This window comes from Chiloscyllium plagiosum, chromosome 6 (genome assembly GCF_004010195.1).
Source record: "Chiloscyllium plagiosum isolate BGI_BamShark_2017 chromosome 6, ASM401019v2, whole genome shotgun sequence".
Taxonomy (NCBI): domain Eukaryota; kingdom Metazoa; phylum Chordata; class Chondrichthyes; order Orectolobiformes; family Hemiscylliidae; genus Chiloscyllium; species Chiloscyllium plagiosum.
In genome coordinates, this window is record NC_057715.1 from 5,772,541 (window position 1) to 5,791,727 (window position 19,187).

At 40.3% G+C, this 19,187-nt stretch overlaps 1 protein-coding gene across 4 annotated transcripts in view; it reads right to left on the reverse strand.

Annotated features, from left to right (window-relative positions):
* The window catches only part of sugt1 (SGT1 homolog, MIS12 kinetochore complex assembly cochaperone), a 79,683-nt gene that overhangs the window by 47,341 nt on the left and 13,155 nt on the right, over positions 1 to 19,187 (reverse strand). Inside the window, exons 5-8 of one of the 4 annotated variants that reach the window (XM_043691172.1) lie at positions 14,597 to 14,667; positions 7,158 to 7,211; positions 6,113 to 6,141; positions 3,990 to 4,024 (exon numbers count right to left, since the gene is read on the reverse strand). In XM_043691172.1, the coding sequence (XP_043547107.1) occupies positions 3,990 to 4,024; positions 6,113 to 6,141; positions 7,158 to 7,211; positions 14,597 to 14,667 (189 nt within the window). Of the gene's footprint in view, positions 1 to 3,989; positions 4,028 to 6,112; positions 6,145 to 7,157; positions 7,212 to 14,596; positions 14,668 to 19,187 lie in introns of all 4 variants that reach the window. The other 3 variants (XM_043691171.1, XM_043691169.1, XM_043691170.1) reach the window with 3 other exon arrangements.

Below are 19,187 nucleotides of genomic sequence, written 5' to 3' on the forward strand. Positions count from 1 at the left end.
CTGAAATGGGATCTTCAAAAAAAGTATGATCACCCAAGGGGTTAGCTGGCATATACTCACTCTTTCAACGTCAAGTTGAATAGATCAGATAACAAAGATTAACTGCATTAGCACAACTTCAAGCAGCATCGGATATGAAATTTCAATTTTTGCACACAAAAAAATTGAGAATACTGCACACCTCTGTACTGAAAACACAATAAATCCATCAACTACTACAGACTAATCAAACACAAATGTAAGCTATTCAGCAATAATTCAGGTGACTTGTTGAAACTAATATTTGGTTTATATTGTGCTAATTATAACAAATCAATATTTTTCAACCAATCAATCTAATTTAAATGCATTGCTACTACACTGAACTGTAAATAAATTCTATTATCCCTGTTAAGGGAACAAAGAGTACCTTCAACACTTCCCACAAAATATCTAAACAATCATTTCACAACAATTGGCTGTGAGAAAGCAGTGTACAAATATTAACAGTTTAGTTTACTAGAGTGCTGCAAATGAATTGAAGAGAAACAGCTCCATCAACAGGCAGTAGAGAACAACCTAAACATTGCAGAATGGCAAGAACTCCTTCAATATTTTGTCATTGAAGTCAGTTTGCAAATAAGATTTCTGTGCATTTACCTATGAACTCTCTGCTGCCCACAAAGAATACATATTCAGAACATAAATTACATATTTCTTCCTCCAAATTAAATAGAGGAGTCTCCATTATCTAAAGGACACAGGCCGGGAATATTTTGTTTGGTTAATCAAATGCTGGATAATCAAGGTTCCTCTGTAAACCAGTAATTTAGCTTAGATTTGAAACTACAAAAGGTAGACATTTAAACACAAGTGCATCTTGGTGCTCAATCACTAACTGTTCTTTGTCATTAATCACTTGTTATTGCCAGCTACTGAGCAGTTAGCCATTTCTTCAATCAGCTGTTAACAGTCAAAATGTAAATTTAATGCAGTCATTTTGCATTTCTGAGGAGGATAATTTATTTGTTGCTTGCGTTGAAGTTGTAAATATATATTATGTGTACATACATACAGCGGAATCTCGATTATCCAAATGAGATGAGCGGGGAGTATTTTGTTTGGATAACTGAATGCCTGATAATCAAGGTTCCTCTGGAAATAGCATGATACTTTTGCTCAAAATAGCACTTACCAGTTAAGAATTTTACAGATCTACAAATGATCCTGCAAATGTATCAACATGAAAATACATATGGAGCATACTTACCAAGAGTTCACCATTAAAACTAAAATGCAGCTCAACATTTTTTAAAACAGAAAATCAATTTACATTTTTACAGTAATTTTCAAAATTAAGAAAAGCTCAAAGATACCTCACACATATTTTAGGAAATTGATTAGATTAGGTTATTTAGTGTGGAAACAGGCCCTTCGGCCCAAGAAGTCCACACTGACCCACTGAAACGCAACCCACCTAGACCCATTCCCCTACATTTACCCCTTTACCGAACACTACGGGCAATTTAGCATGGCTAATTCACTAACCTGCACATTTTTGAACTGTGGGAGGAAACCGGAGCACCCGAAGGAAACACTCAGACACGGGGAGAATGTGCAAACTCCACAGAGACAGTCAAGCCATTGTGCCAAAATCAGAAGGAGAATGAAAACCTGGTGTGACAACAATGCATATCAACTATAAAATCCCTCATCAAAAGGGAAAAATATGTTGTAGGAGTATAAAACTGCATTGTATGCTTCAGTTCAAGCATCATGAAAATTGAATTGAGATAAGGTGTTTGAATAATTAGGAAGACAACTTTGTGGTCAACTGCATTCAGTGTTCCTTTGCTAATGTATGTTTCAAAGGAATTAAAAGAGCAGCACATTAATGTGGCAAAATAAATTCATTTGAAAAATAAAAGCTGTATATGCACAATAGTATACATTTAACTCGTAATAATACTGGATTTCAATATGTACAGTCCTTTAATAAATATGGACTCAACTCATGATGCAGAATTAATTATTTGACTCAGACTGTAACAGGCACTCAACACAAGCAGCTAATGGTTCACTGTCAACTCAATTATAAATACTGAATATCCATGTGAAATAATCCATACCAAGTAGCTATTTTAGAACAAAATATTATGTACCTCTATAAACTTTGCTGGGGCTCAGACATAACTAAACAATATTTTTTTTTGTTACATTTCTGACAGGCTCACCTGACTTAACAGGTTGACCTTTCAGTTTTGTGGAAGTGGTACACTTGTAGGTTTCTGACTCGACACGTATAGCATTCCAGTGGAGGTCATGGCAATCTACCCAAGAACCTCTCAAGCAGTTCAATCTTACTTTTGCCTCCCAGATAATACACTGGGATCGTCAGAGATCTACAGAGACCAGTCAACCAGAAATAATCTGAATGCCCCCCTCTATTGTGGCAAGGTTAAGTAGAAATTGCTGAAAAAACAGGATATTCGGCAGCTGTAAAGAAGAAAAGTAAACTTGTGACATAAATTCACTTCTTTCAACAAGTACTGTGTACAATGTGGTCGTCCTGCTATAGGAAGGATATTATTAAATTGGGGAGGGTACAGAAAGGTTTTACGAGGATGTTACCACAACTGGATAGTTTGAGTTATAAGGACAGGTTAAATAGGCCGGACTTTTCAATGCAGCCTAAGAGGCTGAGGGATGATCTTCAGAAGTTCAAGAAATCAAGGGGGTGTCGATAAGGCAAAGAGCTGAAGTCCTTTCCTTAGGGTGGGTGAGTTCAAAGAGGGTATATTTTTCAGGTTTTTTTTTGGGGGGGGGGGGGGGGGGGGGAGAAGAAAAATGGGATCCAAGGGTAACTTTTTCCACTCAGAGGGTAGTTTGTATGTGGAATAAATTGCCAGTAGAAGTGGCTGATGCAGGTAGAATTACAATAGTTAAAAGATGTTTGGACAAGTACATAAATAGGAAGGGTTTAGAGGAATATGGGTCATATGCAGGGAAATGGGACTAGTTTGGTTTGAGAAACTTGGTCAGCATGGACAAGTTTGAATAAAGGGTCTGTTTCTGTGCTGTATGATTCCATAAGGAACACAAGTCCTAAACATTAAATTGACTTCTCTTCACATTAGAATTACTTACAGCATTTAGACCAGTTTTTCTTTTGTTCCATGCTGCAAGTTTAATTTTACAGTTAAAATTGGGATGAATTTCTACAGTGACACTTCAGCTCAAAACATTTGCTTAGAATCATACGAGATGACGACCAAATGGAGTAACGAATGCATCCTACCTAAATTATGAAGGTTCTTGTAAACGTGGTAGCTTCCTACAGATATACTCCATTTCCCAAAGTTCTCTGACACTAAACGAGACACTTGGGAGCTCAAGGCCAATTGACAAATCAAGGTGTAAAATTGGGCTGAGGCTGGGGTTGAAGCACGGAGGTAAAAATTAACTACAGTGAACTGCAGCAAAACTACCATTGAACTGTAAAGTGGTTTAGTGAAATATTTAGTAACAAACCCACACATAACCACAAAAGAGTAAGAACTTGTGGCAGTGTCCAGCTTTGGTCAAATGAGATATGCTATAAAACCAAATTAAATAAAACACAAATACGTGAAGTTGAGAGGCATAAACGTGAAGTTGAGAGGCATAAACGTGAAGTTGAGAGGCATAAACGTGAACTAGGATGGAAATGAGATGAAGTAGCAAGGACGACAACAAAAAAAACGAGAGCAAGAAATTGCAAAGAACATCAAAGATTGCATTAAAGGTTTTTACAAATATATCAAAAGAAAAAGCTGAAGCAACATGAAGGCTCAACTTCAATCTGCCGAATAACAGATTCAGGTCACTAATAACAATTTCAACACATCATGTATCAGAACTTACATTAAGCACATTAACATTTTTAAAATTAACTGTTTATTCAATGGATGTTCTTATTACCAAAAACCATTAGAAAAGCTTGTTGTAGTGACGTATACTGGCATACTTACTTTACTTTTGGTACTGCCTTCTGTTGTGTACATATCTGCTAGCAGGCCCCCAGAATGTTGCAATGGAGAGAAAAATCAAAACAGCACATTATTTCAAGTAATTAAGTCCTAAATTATAATTTAGCAATATCAGTTCTACTCATTTCTCCTAACTGAGGCCCATCACAAGAAATAACAGCATACCAAAGACAGCACAGAAATCTAATCTGGCTCATTAATGTAGACTGCACTCACATTTGAAGTCTGTATCAGAAAAAGCAGAAGACTTGAAAACAGCAAAATTCTGAAGTGTAAACCTTGAATCAAGAAAGCTAACTTTTGCAGAAAGAGTATCTTTAATTCTTTGCTACCAAAACATGCTAAAGGGCAAACGATATGGATCTTAGGCTTATCAAAATTGAACTACTGTACAATCACACGAGCAGGGTGCAGTAGCACTAATAGGTAATGCCAAATTTGAAAATTATTCTGGGATTTAGAGAATTGCAGAGTTTGTTTGGAACATTAACATTTGCTTGAATGTGAAATTAAGTATTACACAGAACACAGAATATCAGTGCTGCTTTGAAATTTTAAAAAACATTCTGCATCAGGAGGGAGCATGCAACTCTGTGCCATATTCGTTGTCACATTAATAACAAAGGTTTTTTTGCACTTTGACACAATGGAGGCAACTGCAACCAAGAGAAGATGAACGTCAGGAAAACAACTTATTAGGAAAAGAACCATATAATAGTTTGATGACATTAGATTCCCTACAGTGTGGAATCAGGCCCTTCAGCCCAACGAGTCCACACCGACCCTCAGAAGAGTAACCTACTCAGACCCATTTCCCTCTGACGAATGCATCTAACACTATGGGCAATTTAGTATGGCCAATTCACCTGACCTGCACATCTTCGGACTGTGGGATGAAACTGGAGCACCCGGAGGAACCCATGCAGACACAGGGATAATGTGCAAACTCCACACAGACAGTCACCCTAGGCTGGAACCGAACCTGGAACCCTGGTGTTGAGGCAGCAGTGCTAACCACTGAACCACTGTGCTGCCCAAAAGATGGCACAAGAGATGCCTTTCAGCACAAGTCTGTGCTAGCTAAATAAACTGTCTATTTTAATCTTATTTTCCAGCACCAGACCCCTCAACTTTACATATTACAGCACTGCAGGTGCAGATCCATATCCTTATGAGAGTGTTCAGGGTTTCTGTGTCAACTACCAAACGGGGCAACGAATTAAAGACACTCATCACCCTATGTGTTAAATTTTATTTCTCTTTTAAACCTTCAACTGTGCCACCTGGTAAGTGACGTCCACACTGAAATAAACAGGTATTCCCTGCCCACTCTATCCATGTCCCTCATTATTTAATGCACTTGTATGGTCACCCCATAGCTACCTCTGTTCAAAGAAGAAAACCTCAGCTTGAGTCATACTTGCAACTTCTAAGCCGCCACTTTTTTTTGAATCTCTTCTGTGCCCTTTCAAGAGCAATTTTGCCTTTCCAGTAATGTGGCCACCAGAAAGGTATATAAGCGTTACCTCTGGCCTAATATAATTCCAGCATTACATTTCTGCTTTTATATTCAGTGTCCAACCTATATGAAGGAAAGCATCCCATTTGCCTTCTATGCCACTTTATCTACCTGATTCTTATAGTTATTTTTCTGCTTCATCTTTCCCAGGATAAAGAGGGGGCACTAGATTTGGCAGTACACAGGGATCCATGACATTTTTTGAAAGTCAGAATTTCGCCGACTGGTGGAAAATTCTCAAAGCTGTAATGTTTATCTCTTTCGGTTGCTGTCTGACCTACGCATTTCTAGCGTTGCTGTTTTTACTGCAGATTTTTGGCAGCCATAGTATTTTGTCTTTGTAAATTAATCAGGATTCAAGCAAACAAGAGAAGCCAGCATTCACAGAAAAACATTGCAACATGTCGAAATGAAGGGAGTCCAGCAAACAATGTATGGATGATTCCACTTCCAGGGGCAAAGAACTTGGAATTTAAAGAATGTAAAAGACAAAAATTAATATTAATCTTTTGTAGTTTAATTTTGAGAAACTTATAGCTGCCAAGTGTTTGGAATGAATGTCTCAGTTAAACTATTTTGGGTATACCTCTTCAGCTTTTCCATCCTGCTGGCTGGCTGCTGAAATAAAAATTGGAATATTTGTTAGACAGCGACACCAAATAATCAACTTCAGTGCGTATCAATTTTGCATTCGTGTATTGTTTACTGTCCCCAAATTAGAAAACAAATACAATGAAAGGCCGATCAGCAAACTAATTTCCAGCAGTTTACATGTTTTAACTGCTATCTTCAACTTTGATCTCTTTGATCAATTTAAATGTATTTAGTCACCAAAACACTCGCCACCTTAAAAACATTATCCAAATACTTGATTTATTCCACACCTCCTTTAAACATCACTGGGGATATGTGCACTAGGTGAAGAACAGCTATGATATTTGCAGCAAAATGACCTTTAACAGGGAAAAAAAAAGTGAGGAGACAGCATTAAGAAAAAGTAAGCTGTTACCATTTTAACAGATTATCTTCACTTTAAATTATGAAGACAATCTGGGACTGAACTCCAAATCACATGAATTACATTTTTCCAAAGGTTATAGGTCCTGTCTCTGTGCTAAAAAACTCAAGCAGCATTGAAGCAAAGTATCTGTGGAACAGTGTCTGAATAACTGATCTACTACAACACTGGACCACACAAGTAATGTTAGCTCAAAATACTATTCAAAGTTTATCGCTACGGTAACTTGGGTTTTCAGAGGATAGGTGCAATAACAAAACAATTATTTTGAACAAAAGGATATTTAAAGCAGACAAGTAAACTATACTAAAACAAATAAAACTTGAACTGTGCATGCTAGAGATCGAAACCCAAAACAGAAATTGCTGAGAAAACAATCGATCTGCCAACATCTATGGAGAGGAAGCAGAGTTTGTGTTTCAAGTCTGGTGACTTCATCAAAAGTCAAAGCAGCTAGGAAAAAAGTATATATGCCTAGTACCTTAACGATTTTTTCTCTCGCTGCTAACATCTCTCATAAAGGGTGTCACCAGACTCTAAACAAACTCTACTTTCTCCCCACAGATGCTGCCAGACTTGTTGAGTTTCTATTTTTGAAGTAAATTAAACTTACATTTCAAACTTTCTTCACAAGTTTTGATCCAAGTGCTAAAACTGGGATTGTCACCTACAAAAAAGAAGATAGGTTATGATGAATTACAAAGAAATGAAAACTTCACAGCATGTCACACTGAAACTGGACTTCACACAATGATTTACTTATGAGATCAGAATTCAAACCCAAAAAAAGTGAACAGAAGCATTTTATTCCAATATCCGAGCTTATGAAATGAATTTTGGCACTCTTTAGTTATCCCAATTTGCCAAGTTCACAGAATTAAAATTAACAGCACTACGTGCTAAAAACTGTACTATGAAAGAAAATATTTTTGAGTGGACTAAGCACGTGAGAGGTAGTGTGGGATAGTGTGTTATACGCTATTAACTCATTCACTCACTATATTCATTAATACCAGGTTCTCGTGCATTCATAAACCTTTACAAATCAGTTATTTACTATAACACTTTCATTCATTCACAAAACCGCAGTTCTGAGGTATCCAAATTTAAAAACAACCCTTTCAAGTCATTCACTACATTCCCAAACTTTATCAGACCCTGCTACAAGCAATGTTTACCTCAGCATACGGAACAATACCATTTCCACCAAATCTCCACAAAACATTTTAATATTAATCAGCCCAAGAAAGATTGTAGCCTTACATGCAACACATCTGCGAAGGAAATGCAGGAAAGCGCCAGGGAATGTTAAGAATTTATTTTGTATTCTGGGAATCGATGATTTTAAAAGGAAAAGCCAATTTTGTAGGATGATGATACTGGACATGTTAGCTGAGCAAGGTAACTGACTTTTTCTACAGTTTAGACTAGTCCCTCATTATGATGTACTGTTAAAAGGGAGGGTTATCTAACCAAAGCCATTTGGAGCCTGGCTTGATCAAGGTTTCCCACTTTGATGTGCATGTCGCTTAATTAGTCAAGTATACTCAAATCTGCCAATGAGTTTCTCTTCCTCTGCAAACTTTTGCCTCACAGCGCCAGAGACCCGGGTTCAATTCCCACCTCAGGCGACTGTGTGGAGTTTGCACGTTCTCCCAGTGTCTGCGTGGGTTTCCTCCGGGTGCTCCGGTTTCCTCCCACAGTTCAAAAAGATGTGCAGGTAAGGTGAATTGGCCATGCTAAATTGCCTGTAGTGTTAGGTAAGGGGTAAATGTAGGGGTATGGGTGGGTTGCGCTTCGGGGGGCGGTGTGGACTTGTTGGGCTGAAGGGCCTGTTTCCATAGTAAGTAATCTAATCTAATCTTTATTGCTGTTTATCTGATTAAGGACATGTGGCGTTTTTGTAATTTAATACCAAATTTTGTGTAGACAGCTGGTTTGCAGGAATAAGGGGAGTAGCCCAAGAGCACTATTAGGGGTAAGAGCTGGTGCTACTACTCTAATGGTTTTAGAACCTTTGCTCAAGCCTGGCTTGTAGGTCTCTATGATATAGTGTAACATTAATGCCACTGGTAAATAAAGGTAATAATTTAAACTAAACTATCTGGAAGAGTTTTATATTCTAGACTACCAGAGTACCATCTCCAGGACGACCCAAGAGAGGCTTACAGGTAGAGTCCATCAGGAATTCCATGAGCTTCTTGAATAGGTAACTTAAACCATCTCCTGGACCTGAATAGATTCAGTACCTGTTAAATACCTTTTAACTGAGCCATTATTCCTTAAAGAAAGGTACAAAACAATATTTGCATGAAATTGCATGCATGAAAGAAACTCATACTAACAAATAGAAAATAAACAAGTCTTTTGCATCAGTATTTACTGTGGAAAAGGACATGGAAGAGGAAAATAGATGGTGACACCTTGCAAAACGTCCAGATTACAGAGGAGGAAGTGCTGGATATCTTGAAACGCATAAAAGTGGATAAATCCCCAAGACCTGATCAGGTGTACCGTGGGCCTCCTGCTGAAGGGCTTTTGCCCAAAACATCGATTTTACTGCTCCTCGGATGCTGCCTGAACTGCTGTGCTTTTCCAGCACCACTCTAATCTAGGCCCATAGAACTCTGCGGGAAGCTAGGGAAGCAATTGCTGGGCCTCTTACTGAGATGTTTGTATCAATAGTCACAGGTGAGGTGCTGGAAGACTGGAGGTTGGCTAACGTGGTGCCACTGTTTAAGAAGGGTGGTAAGGACAAGCCAGGGAACTATAGACCAGTGAGCCTGACGTCGGTGGTGGGCAAGTTGTTGGAGGTAATCCTGAAGGACAGGATGTACATGTATTTGGAAAAGCAAGGATTGATTAGGGATATTCAACATGGCTTAGTGTGGGGGAAATCATGTCTCACAAACCTGATTGAGTTGTTTGAAGAAGAGGATTTATTAGGGCAGAATGGCAGATGTGGTCTATATGGACTTCAGTGAGGCATTCAACAAGGTTCCCCATGGGAGACTGGTTAGCAATGTTAGATCTCAGAATAAAGGGAGAACTAGCCATTTGGATACATAACTAGCTCAAAGGTAGAAGACAGAGTGGTAGTGGAAGGGTCGTTTTCCAGACTGGAGGCCTGTGGCCAGTGGAGTGCCACAAGGATCGGTATTGGGTCCACCACTTTTCATCATCATTTGTATATATGATTTGGATGTGAGCATAAGAGGTATAGTTAGTAAGTTTGCAGATGACATCAAAAATGGAGGTGCCAGGGACAGGGAAGAAGGTTATCTCAGAATACAACAGGATCTTGATCAGATGGGTTAATGGGCTGAGAAGTGGCAGATGGAGTTTAATTCAGATAAACGTGCGGTGCTGCATTTTGGGAAAGCAAATCTTACCAGGACTTATACACTGAATGATAAGGTCCGAGGGGGTGTTGCTGAACAAGGAGACCTTGAAGCGCAGGTTCATAGCTCCTTGAAAGTGGACTCGCAGGTAGATAGGATAGTGAAGGCGGCGTTTGGTACGCTTTCCTTTATCGGTCAGAGTATGGAGTACAGGAGTTGGGAGGTCATGTTGCGGCTGTACAGGACATTAGTTAGGCCACTGTTCGAATCTTGCATGCAATTCTGGTCTCCTTCCTATCGGAAAGATGTTGTGAAACTTGAAAGAGTTCAAAAATTACTTAAAAGGGTTTGCCAGGGTTGGAAGATTTGAGCTACAGAGAGGTTGAATGGCTGGGGCTGTTTTCCCTGGAGCGTCAGAGGCGAAGGGGTGACCTTATAGAGGTTTATAAAATAATGAGGGGCATGGATAGGATAAGTAGACAAAGTCTTTTCCCTGGGGTGGGGGAGTCCAGAACTAGAGGGCATAGGTTTAGGGTGAGGGGGGAAAGATGTAAGAGATCTAGATGGCAAAATTTTCACGCACAGGGTGGTATGTATATGGAATGAGCTGCCAGAGGAAGTGGAGGAGGATGGTATAATTGCAACATTTAAAAGGCATCTGGATGGATATATGAATAAGAGGGGTTTGGAAGGATATGTGCAGGGTGCTAGCAGGTGGGACTAGATTGGGTTGAGATATCTGGTCAGCATGGACAAGTTGATTCCGTGCTGTATATCTCTATGACTCTAAATCTCAATCTAGCTACAGCAAGTCAGTTTAATATCCTTTATCCTTTTATTAAAAGTTTTAACTTACTTAGAGCATATAGGCCCAGCATTTTTACTAATTTAAAAGACAAAAGTGCTAACACATCCCAATTATGCGAGCAGACCAGACAGACATTCCATCAGAAGCAGCCGCCAGCATTTAGCATGTTTTAACCCACTCCCCGTCTCCTATGACGGGAGCCCTTCAAATGGAATTTTAATAGGAAAACTGTGCATAAAGGGGCTCTTGTAAGAACTGTATTTCGGGATTCTATTGCCGCCTCAAACTTGTGCTGTGATTTCTAAATAAACAGGCTAATTTTGCCCCGCACTGATTTTGGTTATTATTTGAACACGATCCTACATACGGTAAATGGAGCAAACATTAGCAGCGCAAAAAGCAAGATAGCAAGCAATATCACACAAAGACAGAATTATCCCGTAAGCCTTGAAGTAATAACCCTGATAGCAATATCTCAACCAAGGCTAACAAAGGAGTCAACCAAAGCTAACATTAAGTTTCAATCATTCAAAACTCCTTATGGAATTTTGATTCACATACAATTAGGAAGGCCATTTTCCCCATTTTAGTTCTACTGTTATGATGAGGGTTGAGGGGCATTCGACTTGTCATGCCTGTACCAACTTGTTAAACAAGCATCATTACCTAGTAACAAACTCCTTTTCTTTCTCTATTCTCTTGCACATTGTATATGATTATTTCATTCAAACAGTTTGTTTTGCTATAATGCGCATTCACTATAACAAGATTGACAAATTGGGGACACTGTCAGCACAAAAGATATGGTGGAGGTTTTCGCAGCAATCTTTAGTCAAAGGTGCCGAGTGGATGATCCATTTCAGCCTCCTGCAGCGGTCCACTTCTGGGTATTTAAAAAAAGCTGACCCAGCATTAATGCTCTATGTGAAAAGAGATGGGCATTGCAAAATCACCATGACTTTTTTTTTGAGAAACCATTAACCACCAAAACACCTGTGTACTCAATTAACAGGGGCATCCAGTTGGCTCAGTGAAGATAGCTACTGGTTGGAAATCGATGGAGACCAGTCAGATCACATGGAAGCCCTTATCAAAAGGCCAAAATGTAAGTCTTTCTAAGCTTTATTTCTTGTTTTCCTAACTTACATATAGTATATTCAGAATGTGGTGCAACTTTATTTTCTCTATCTTTGTGCCTAGGTACTTGGTGCCTCAGGTGGCACCCGGTGTTGGTGACTTCACACTTTTCACTGTATTCCTGTTCTGTTGTAACTGAATACACGTGACAACAAACCAAATTCCAAATTCAAGGTGTTCACAAGCAAAGTCCATTACGGAAAATGCTGGATCCACTTTTTATCTTTTCTATCATGAAGAGTTGTCACACAACTGAGCAACATTGGTGATTTTAGTAGTGGCACTTTTTTTTTGCCTTTTACCATGACTACCTACCACCAGTTGAGCCAATTCAATATTTATAAGCAAAGCCCATTAAGGGCAATGCTAACCATCAAACATATGGGAGGGGGAGGGAAAGGGGGAAGGGACGAAATCAAAACTGAGTTGGCAGGGTAAATAAAACACTGCATCCCCTGCAGTGCCCACCTCTTTCGCAAGGCACTGAGAGCTGCATGTGCCTTAAAAAGGGCTTGGGTGAGGAGTTCCAACTCATTCTTGGTCATTGCCTTTTACCAGTGGAATTTAGTCCAAGTTCCAAAAGGAGATTAATTTGAGATTCCCCATCCCCCACTTCAAAAAGTGGTTATCACAGATGCTATCTTTAACAGAGTTGGCCACTGAGCATCCCTCAATGGAATGCATCCCCAAAAGCAAGCTATGAACTGTCTCTTAAAAATGTTTGCCACTATTGAAGTGGATTGGGAAACTGGGCAAACAACAATATCTTCATAAATAAAGGCACTTGCAGTAGTGTAAGGAATTAGATTTAGGTCTACATTTCTCACCTAACACCATCACTTGAGGACGGGAGGGAATTTACCCTGCTTTCTATGAGCTTGCATCCACCTACAATACTGCATTCCAGAAGCCAGTCATTTGCTGGTCACCAATTGTCCTTCCTCAATTGTCAAATTAATTGAACACCATCCTACCAAAGCCAAAGTGAATTCAATTCTCACTATTCATCCCTCAACAGAAACACAATATTAGGAGACATCGTAATGTTATGAAAAGTAGGAACCATAGCCAAGTTTCCTTAAGGAAACTACAGTGGTAGTCGTGATGGGGATACATAAATGGATAAAACTAAATGTTCAAAAATTTTCTGGCATTAAAGCTTGTAATGAGAATCGATCAACAATCACAGGCTCGTGACAAAAAACTGTACAAAGGCAGGTATTATGATCCAAAGATGCAATTACTTGCAAACAAATAAAGGATGGCCTCACTTAAAGTTGTGACTGGAAATCATGATTTTTCTTTTGATGAATTATAGCTTAGCACTGGAGGCAAGATTAAAGCTTTGACATTTTCTGCCCAGAAAAATTCAAATTTAAATACAGGAATAGTCAAATGCAAAAAACTGTACCTTCCTAGCTAAAATAGTATGCAAAATAAAAATGTATCACTAAACAAAAGAAATACAATTGGCAAGGTTGATGGGCAAGTTTTGCAGCAGCATAAACAGCAAACAGAAGTGCCATACAAATGTACAGCATGGAAACATACTCTTTGGTCCAACCAGACCATGCTGACCAGATATCCCAAACCAATCTAGTCCCATTTGCCATTACTTGGCCCATATCTCTCTAAACCCTTCCTTTCCACAAACCCATCCAAATGCCTCTTAAATGTTGCAATTGTACCAGCCTCCACCACTTCCTCTGGTAGCTCATTCCATACACATACCACCCTCTGCATGAAAAGTTGCCCCTCAGGTTCATTTTATATCTTTTGCCTCTCACCCTCAACCTATGCCTTCTAGTTCTGGACTCCCTGGCCCCAGGGAAAAATGAATGTCTAATTATCCTATCCATGCCCCTCATGATTTTATAAACCTTTATAAGGTTGGCCCTCAGCCTTCAATACTCCAGGGAAAACTGCCCCAGGCTATTCAGCCTCTCCCTATAGCTCAAATCCTCTAACCCTAGCAACATCCTCGTAAATCTTTTCTGAACTCTTTCAAGTTTCATAACATCTTTCAGATAGGAAGGAGACCAAAATGGCATGCGATATTCCAAAAGTGGCCTAACCAATGTCCTGTACAGTCACATGATGATCTATGAACTCCTATACTCAATACTCTGACCAATAAAGGAAAACATACCAAATGTCTTCTTCACTATCCTATCTTCCTGTGACTTTACTTTCAAGGAGCTGTGAACCTGCACTCCAAGGTCTCAGCAACACTCCCTCGGACCTTACCATTAAGTGTATAAACCTTTGCTTTCCCAAAATGCATTTGTCTAACAAACTCCATGTGCCACTCCCTCAGCCCATTGGCCCATCTGATCAAGACCCCATTGTAATCAGAGGTAACCTTCTTTGCTGTCCATTACGTTCCAATTTGCGGCGTCAGCAAATTTACTAACTATACTTATGTTCATATCCAAATTATTTACATAAATGACAAAAAAGTAGTGGACCCAGTACCAATCCTCATGGCACACCACTGGTCATAGGCCTCCATGCTGAAAAACAACCCTCCACCCTCTGCAGGAAGGTTCTGTGCACAGGAGAGGCCATAGAAGTGGTGGTTTGTGGTCAACGATGTTAAAGTAAAATTGGCAATCCTAAATGGATACATTGATATGAGTTCATTAGCATTGACTCATTAATTATGTTTCATTTTAAGCAGGGATTTACTGTACAATTAGATATTTCCATAACCAGTTTAAGTTAAAATCCAGTTTCCAGCTTAAAAAAGAAATTAAGAACACTTACTATCTAACTCCTGCCCTCTTGTAAAGGATTCCATTGATGACTGATACATTTTTAAGTGATACTCTGCAATTCTAAAAGAGAAGTAATACATTAAAACAACTTTTAATGAAAATGAATTAGCTCCATATAATTACTGAACTTTTTACTGTTTTTAGTAATCATTTTGAAACAAAAGTTTAGAAATACTAAAAACTCCTGCACAGATTCAATGGGAGCAGCATTTTTCCTTTTAGTAAGGGCAATAAATTCTGGCCAGCCAACGATGTCCCACAAAATGAATGTTAAATCATTCACGAGAAGTGGGTGTCGCTGGGTGGGCCCAGCATTGATAGCCAGTCCCTAGTTGCCCCTTGAGAAGGTGGGGGTGAGCTGCCTTCTTGACCCTTCTTTCCTGGAGGGAATTCCAGGATTCTGACCCTGGGACACTGAAGGAACGGTGATATATTTCCAAGTCAGGATGGTGAGGGGTTTGGAGGGGAACTTGCAGGGGGTGGTGTTCCCATGTATCTGCTGCTCTTGTCCTTCTAGATGGAAGTGGTGGTGGGTTTGGAAGGTGCTGTCTGAGGATCTTTGGTGAATTTCTGCAGTGCATCTTGTAGATAGTACACACTGCTGCTACTGAGCGTCGGTGATGGAGGGAGTGAATGTTTGTGGATGTGGTGCCAATTAAGTGGAGGCCGCTTTGTCCTGAATGGTGTTGAGTTTCTTGAGTGTTGTTGGAGTTGCCCCCATCCAGCGCAAGTGGGGAGTATTCCATCACACTCCTGCCTTGTGCCTTGTAGATGGTGGACAGGCTTTGGGGAGTCAGGAGGGGAGTTACACATTGCAGTATTCCCAGCCTCTGACCAGTTCTTGAAGCCGCTGTGTTTCTGTGGCTAGTCCAGTTCAGTTTCTGGTCAATGATGTTTATAGTGGAGGATTCCATGATAATAACACCTTGAATGCCAAGGGGCGGTGGTTAGATTGTTTCTTATTGGTGATGATCATAGCATGGCGCTTGTGTGATGCAGATATTCCTTGCCACATGTCAGCCCAAGCCTGGCCTTTGGTGCATTTAGACAAGGACTGCTTCAGTGTCTGAGGAGTCATGAATGGTGCTGAACATTGTGCAATCATTAGCAAGTATGTTGAAACCTTATTATAATAGAGAGAAGGAACTGGAGAAACAAGTGTTAGTTATTGTCTGCAGAATGAGGAATCAAATTCAGATGATATGGATTTTGATGTATGTGGAGGTCCTTGAAGAGTGGGATAGGTTAGTGAACTGTCTGTCTCAGGAGCAAAGAACCCAGGTGAAAGGTTTATTGCAGCAGTACAAGGACATATGCAGGAATACTATTGTGCATGAGGTGGAAGTAGGAAATGCTGTTCCAATAAAACAACACTCCTACAGGCTTAATCCTCTCAAAGCCACACAGGTCCAGAAGGAATTGGATACAATGCTCAATGAAGATATAATCAAAGCTATCAGAGGAAGGTTCTTTACTCAGAGTTGTGAATGCATGGAATGCATTGCCAGTGGTGGTGGTGGAAGCAGAGTCATTGGGGACATTTAAGCGATTGCTGGACATGCACATGGATAGCAGTGAGTTGAGGGATGCATAGGTTCGGTTATTTTATTTTAGATTAGGATTAATCCTTGGCACAACATCATGGGCCGAAGGGCCTGTTCTGTGCTGTACTTTTCTATGTTCTATGTTCTATGAACAGAGTCAGAGTGAGTGGAGTTTGCCGATCATGTTAGTTCCCAAACCTGACAGGATTCAATGATTTTGTGTGGACTATCGGAAGGTCAACACTGTAACAAACTCAGACTCCTATCCAATACCAAGATTGAAAGACTGTGTAGAGAAGGTTGGCCAAGACACTTGCATCACAAAATTGGCCTGACTGCGTGGTTACTGGCAGGTTCCTTTATCAGAGAAAGCGAAAGAAGTTTCTGCGTTTGTAACCCCAATGGGCTATATCAATTCAAAGAGATGCCCTTTGGAATGAAGAATTCACCAGCCACATTGCAAATGCTCATGAACAGAGTGGTGGCTGGGTTAACAAACTGTGCAGTCTATCTGGATGATGTAGTGACCTTTAGTAAGTCCTGGAAAGATCACATGGTACAGTTGGCAGAGCTCTCTGAACAACTACGAGAAGCAAAACTGGTTGTAAGCTTAAAGGAAACAGAATTTTCAAAAGCAGAGGTGACATTCTTGGGACATAACATCGGTCGTGTAAGGTTGACCCCACGGAACTCAAAGACGAAGGCCATTGAGGACTTTCCACAACCAACCTCGAAGAAAGAGGTGCTTCAATGTTTGGGACCAAACGGATTCTAGCAGAAGTTTGTTTCAAACCTCAGCAGCACGTGGCACCGTTAACAGATTTACTGAGGAAGAACACAATATGTTGATGGACAGAACAATGCCAGGAGGCGTTTGACAATTTAAAAGCAGCATTCCCCGCCACACCCGTTTTAGCTACACCAATCTTTTGAAACCCTTCAAAGTTGCCATCGATGCCAGTGACATAGGAGTTGGAGCTGTCCTGCTACACGAAGATGATGATGGAATTGAACTGCCAGTTGGTTACTTTTCAAAGAAACTCTACACCCACCAGAGAAACTATTCTACCATCGAAAATGAATTATTAAGTTTGGTACCGGCTTTACAACATTTTTATATTTATGTGACGAACAATATGTCAGAGACAGTTGTGTACACGGATCACAATCCTCTTACATTCGTGGAAAGATTTAAAGACAACAATGTGAGACTATTTTGTTGGAGTCTTATGTTCAGACTTTTAATTTACAAATTGTACAGGTCGTAAAAACATGATAGCAGATGTGTTATCGCACATTTAATGGATAAAGTATAGATAAGGTTGTTATAGATGTGTTATAGAAATTAATATGAACTTAGATAAATGTCCTATGTATTCCATGGTAATGAGATTAAGAATTAGAAAAACATGAAGCCATCCTTTCATTATGATTGTTCATTTTTTCTTAAGGGGGGTGTTATGCAGTTGAAGGCATGCATTGTACCTTTAAGAGAGGGGGAATGCTGTTCTGAACTGAGAATTTACCTAACACATCCCCAATTCCGACTTATGATGGAGGGAAGGTCATTGATGAAGCAGCTGAAGATGGTTGGGCCTAGGACACTAGGAGAAAGTGAGGGCTGCAGATGCTGGAGATCAGAGCTGAAAATGTGTTGCTGGAAAAGCGCAGCAGGTCAGGCAGCATCCAAGGAGCAGGAGAGTTGACGTTTCGGGCATGAGCCCGAAATTGTCTGTTATTGAAAACAATCATGGCTGGTCCTCTATCTGAACACCATATTCCTGCTTCATTCCCACGCCTCTGATACCTTTAAAATCCAATAAATGTGTTTGTCTCATTCATGGATATATGCAGTAATTTGGTCTTGACAGCTTTCTGTGGTTGAGAATTCTGCAGGGTCCCCACCCTCTGAGCGAAGTCATGTTTCCCCATCTCCCCTGACCCCTCCTTACACTGTTCCTCTTGGTGAGTTGTGGACAGTAATATCTCTGAGTTGAGTGTTTCCTGAGCGTGAGTTGGAAACAGGAAACCTGGACATTGAGAAAAAATCAAGGTTCAGGACTGGTTTGTGTTTCTACTCAACTCTATCTCTCTCCCTCCCTCTCTCTCATTCTCTCTCTCTCTCTCTCACTCTCTCTCTATATCTCTCTCTCTCTTTATCTCTCTCTCACTCTCTCTCTCTCATTCTCTCTCTCTCACTCTCTCCCTCTCTGTCCAGCCATAAACATGGGCAGACCTCCCACTGATTAATAGTATGAGGATTAAGTTTGACGATGAACAGAAACAAATATTTAGAGTGATGTTTATCCATCTACTTGGCAAATGCTCTGAGACAGTCTGAAATATGTTGGTTCTGATTGTTGTAGGGTTAATGCAGGATGGCATTGTTCCTGCTCACTCCATGTCAATGAAATGACGAGAGAGACTGGACAGATAGAGAGGGAGACAGAGTAGAGAAGATACAGCTCAGGCCAGAACAGAACCTCCTCCGTTTAGCTCCAAGCAACAGAGATGGGGATTATGTGAATTGGCATTTTACCCTTTTGAATATATGGAATCCATTCTGTGCAAAAGCAGGAACACAGTTCAGGAAATTATGCATAACTTGATTCAACATTGAAGAGAGAGAGATGACAGAGTGAGTGAGTCAGCTCTAACAACACACATCACATGTGGACAATCCTTGCCTCGTGTCACTCAATCATGGTCCTTTGAATTTCCCTCAATCCCAGCTCCGTTTGATCTTCATCTGGCCAGTTAGTCCAGAGGGATTTCAGGACATCAGTCCGGGGATCACAGAGTAGTTAAACCATTGAACGACGGTGAATGAGGATCACAGGTAGAGAGACACAGAGAGATGCAAACTCCAAGTTAGACACACTGCTCTAGGGAAGGTAACTGAGCAGCACCCAGGCTGTGTGGATGGGGACCCACAGAGAGGTCGAGGGAAGTGAAAAAGCTGGAGGTACAGAGTGTGTCAGAGTGGGGGTACAGTGCGCGTGAGGGTGGGGGTACAGAGTGTGTGAGGGTGGGGTA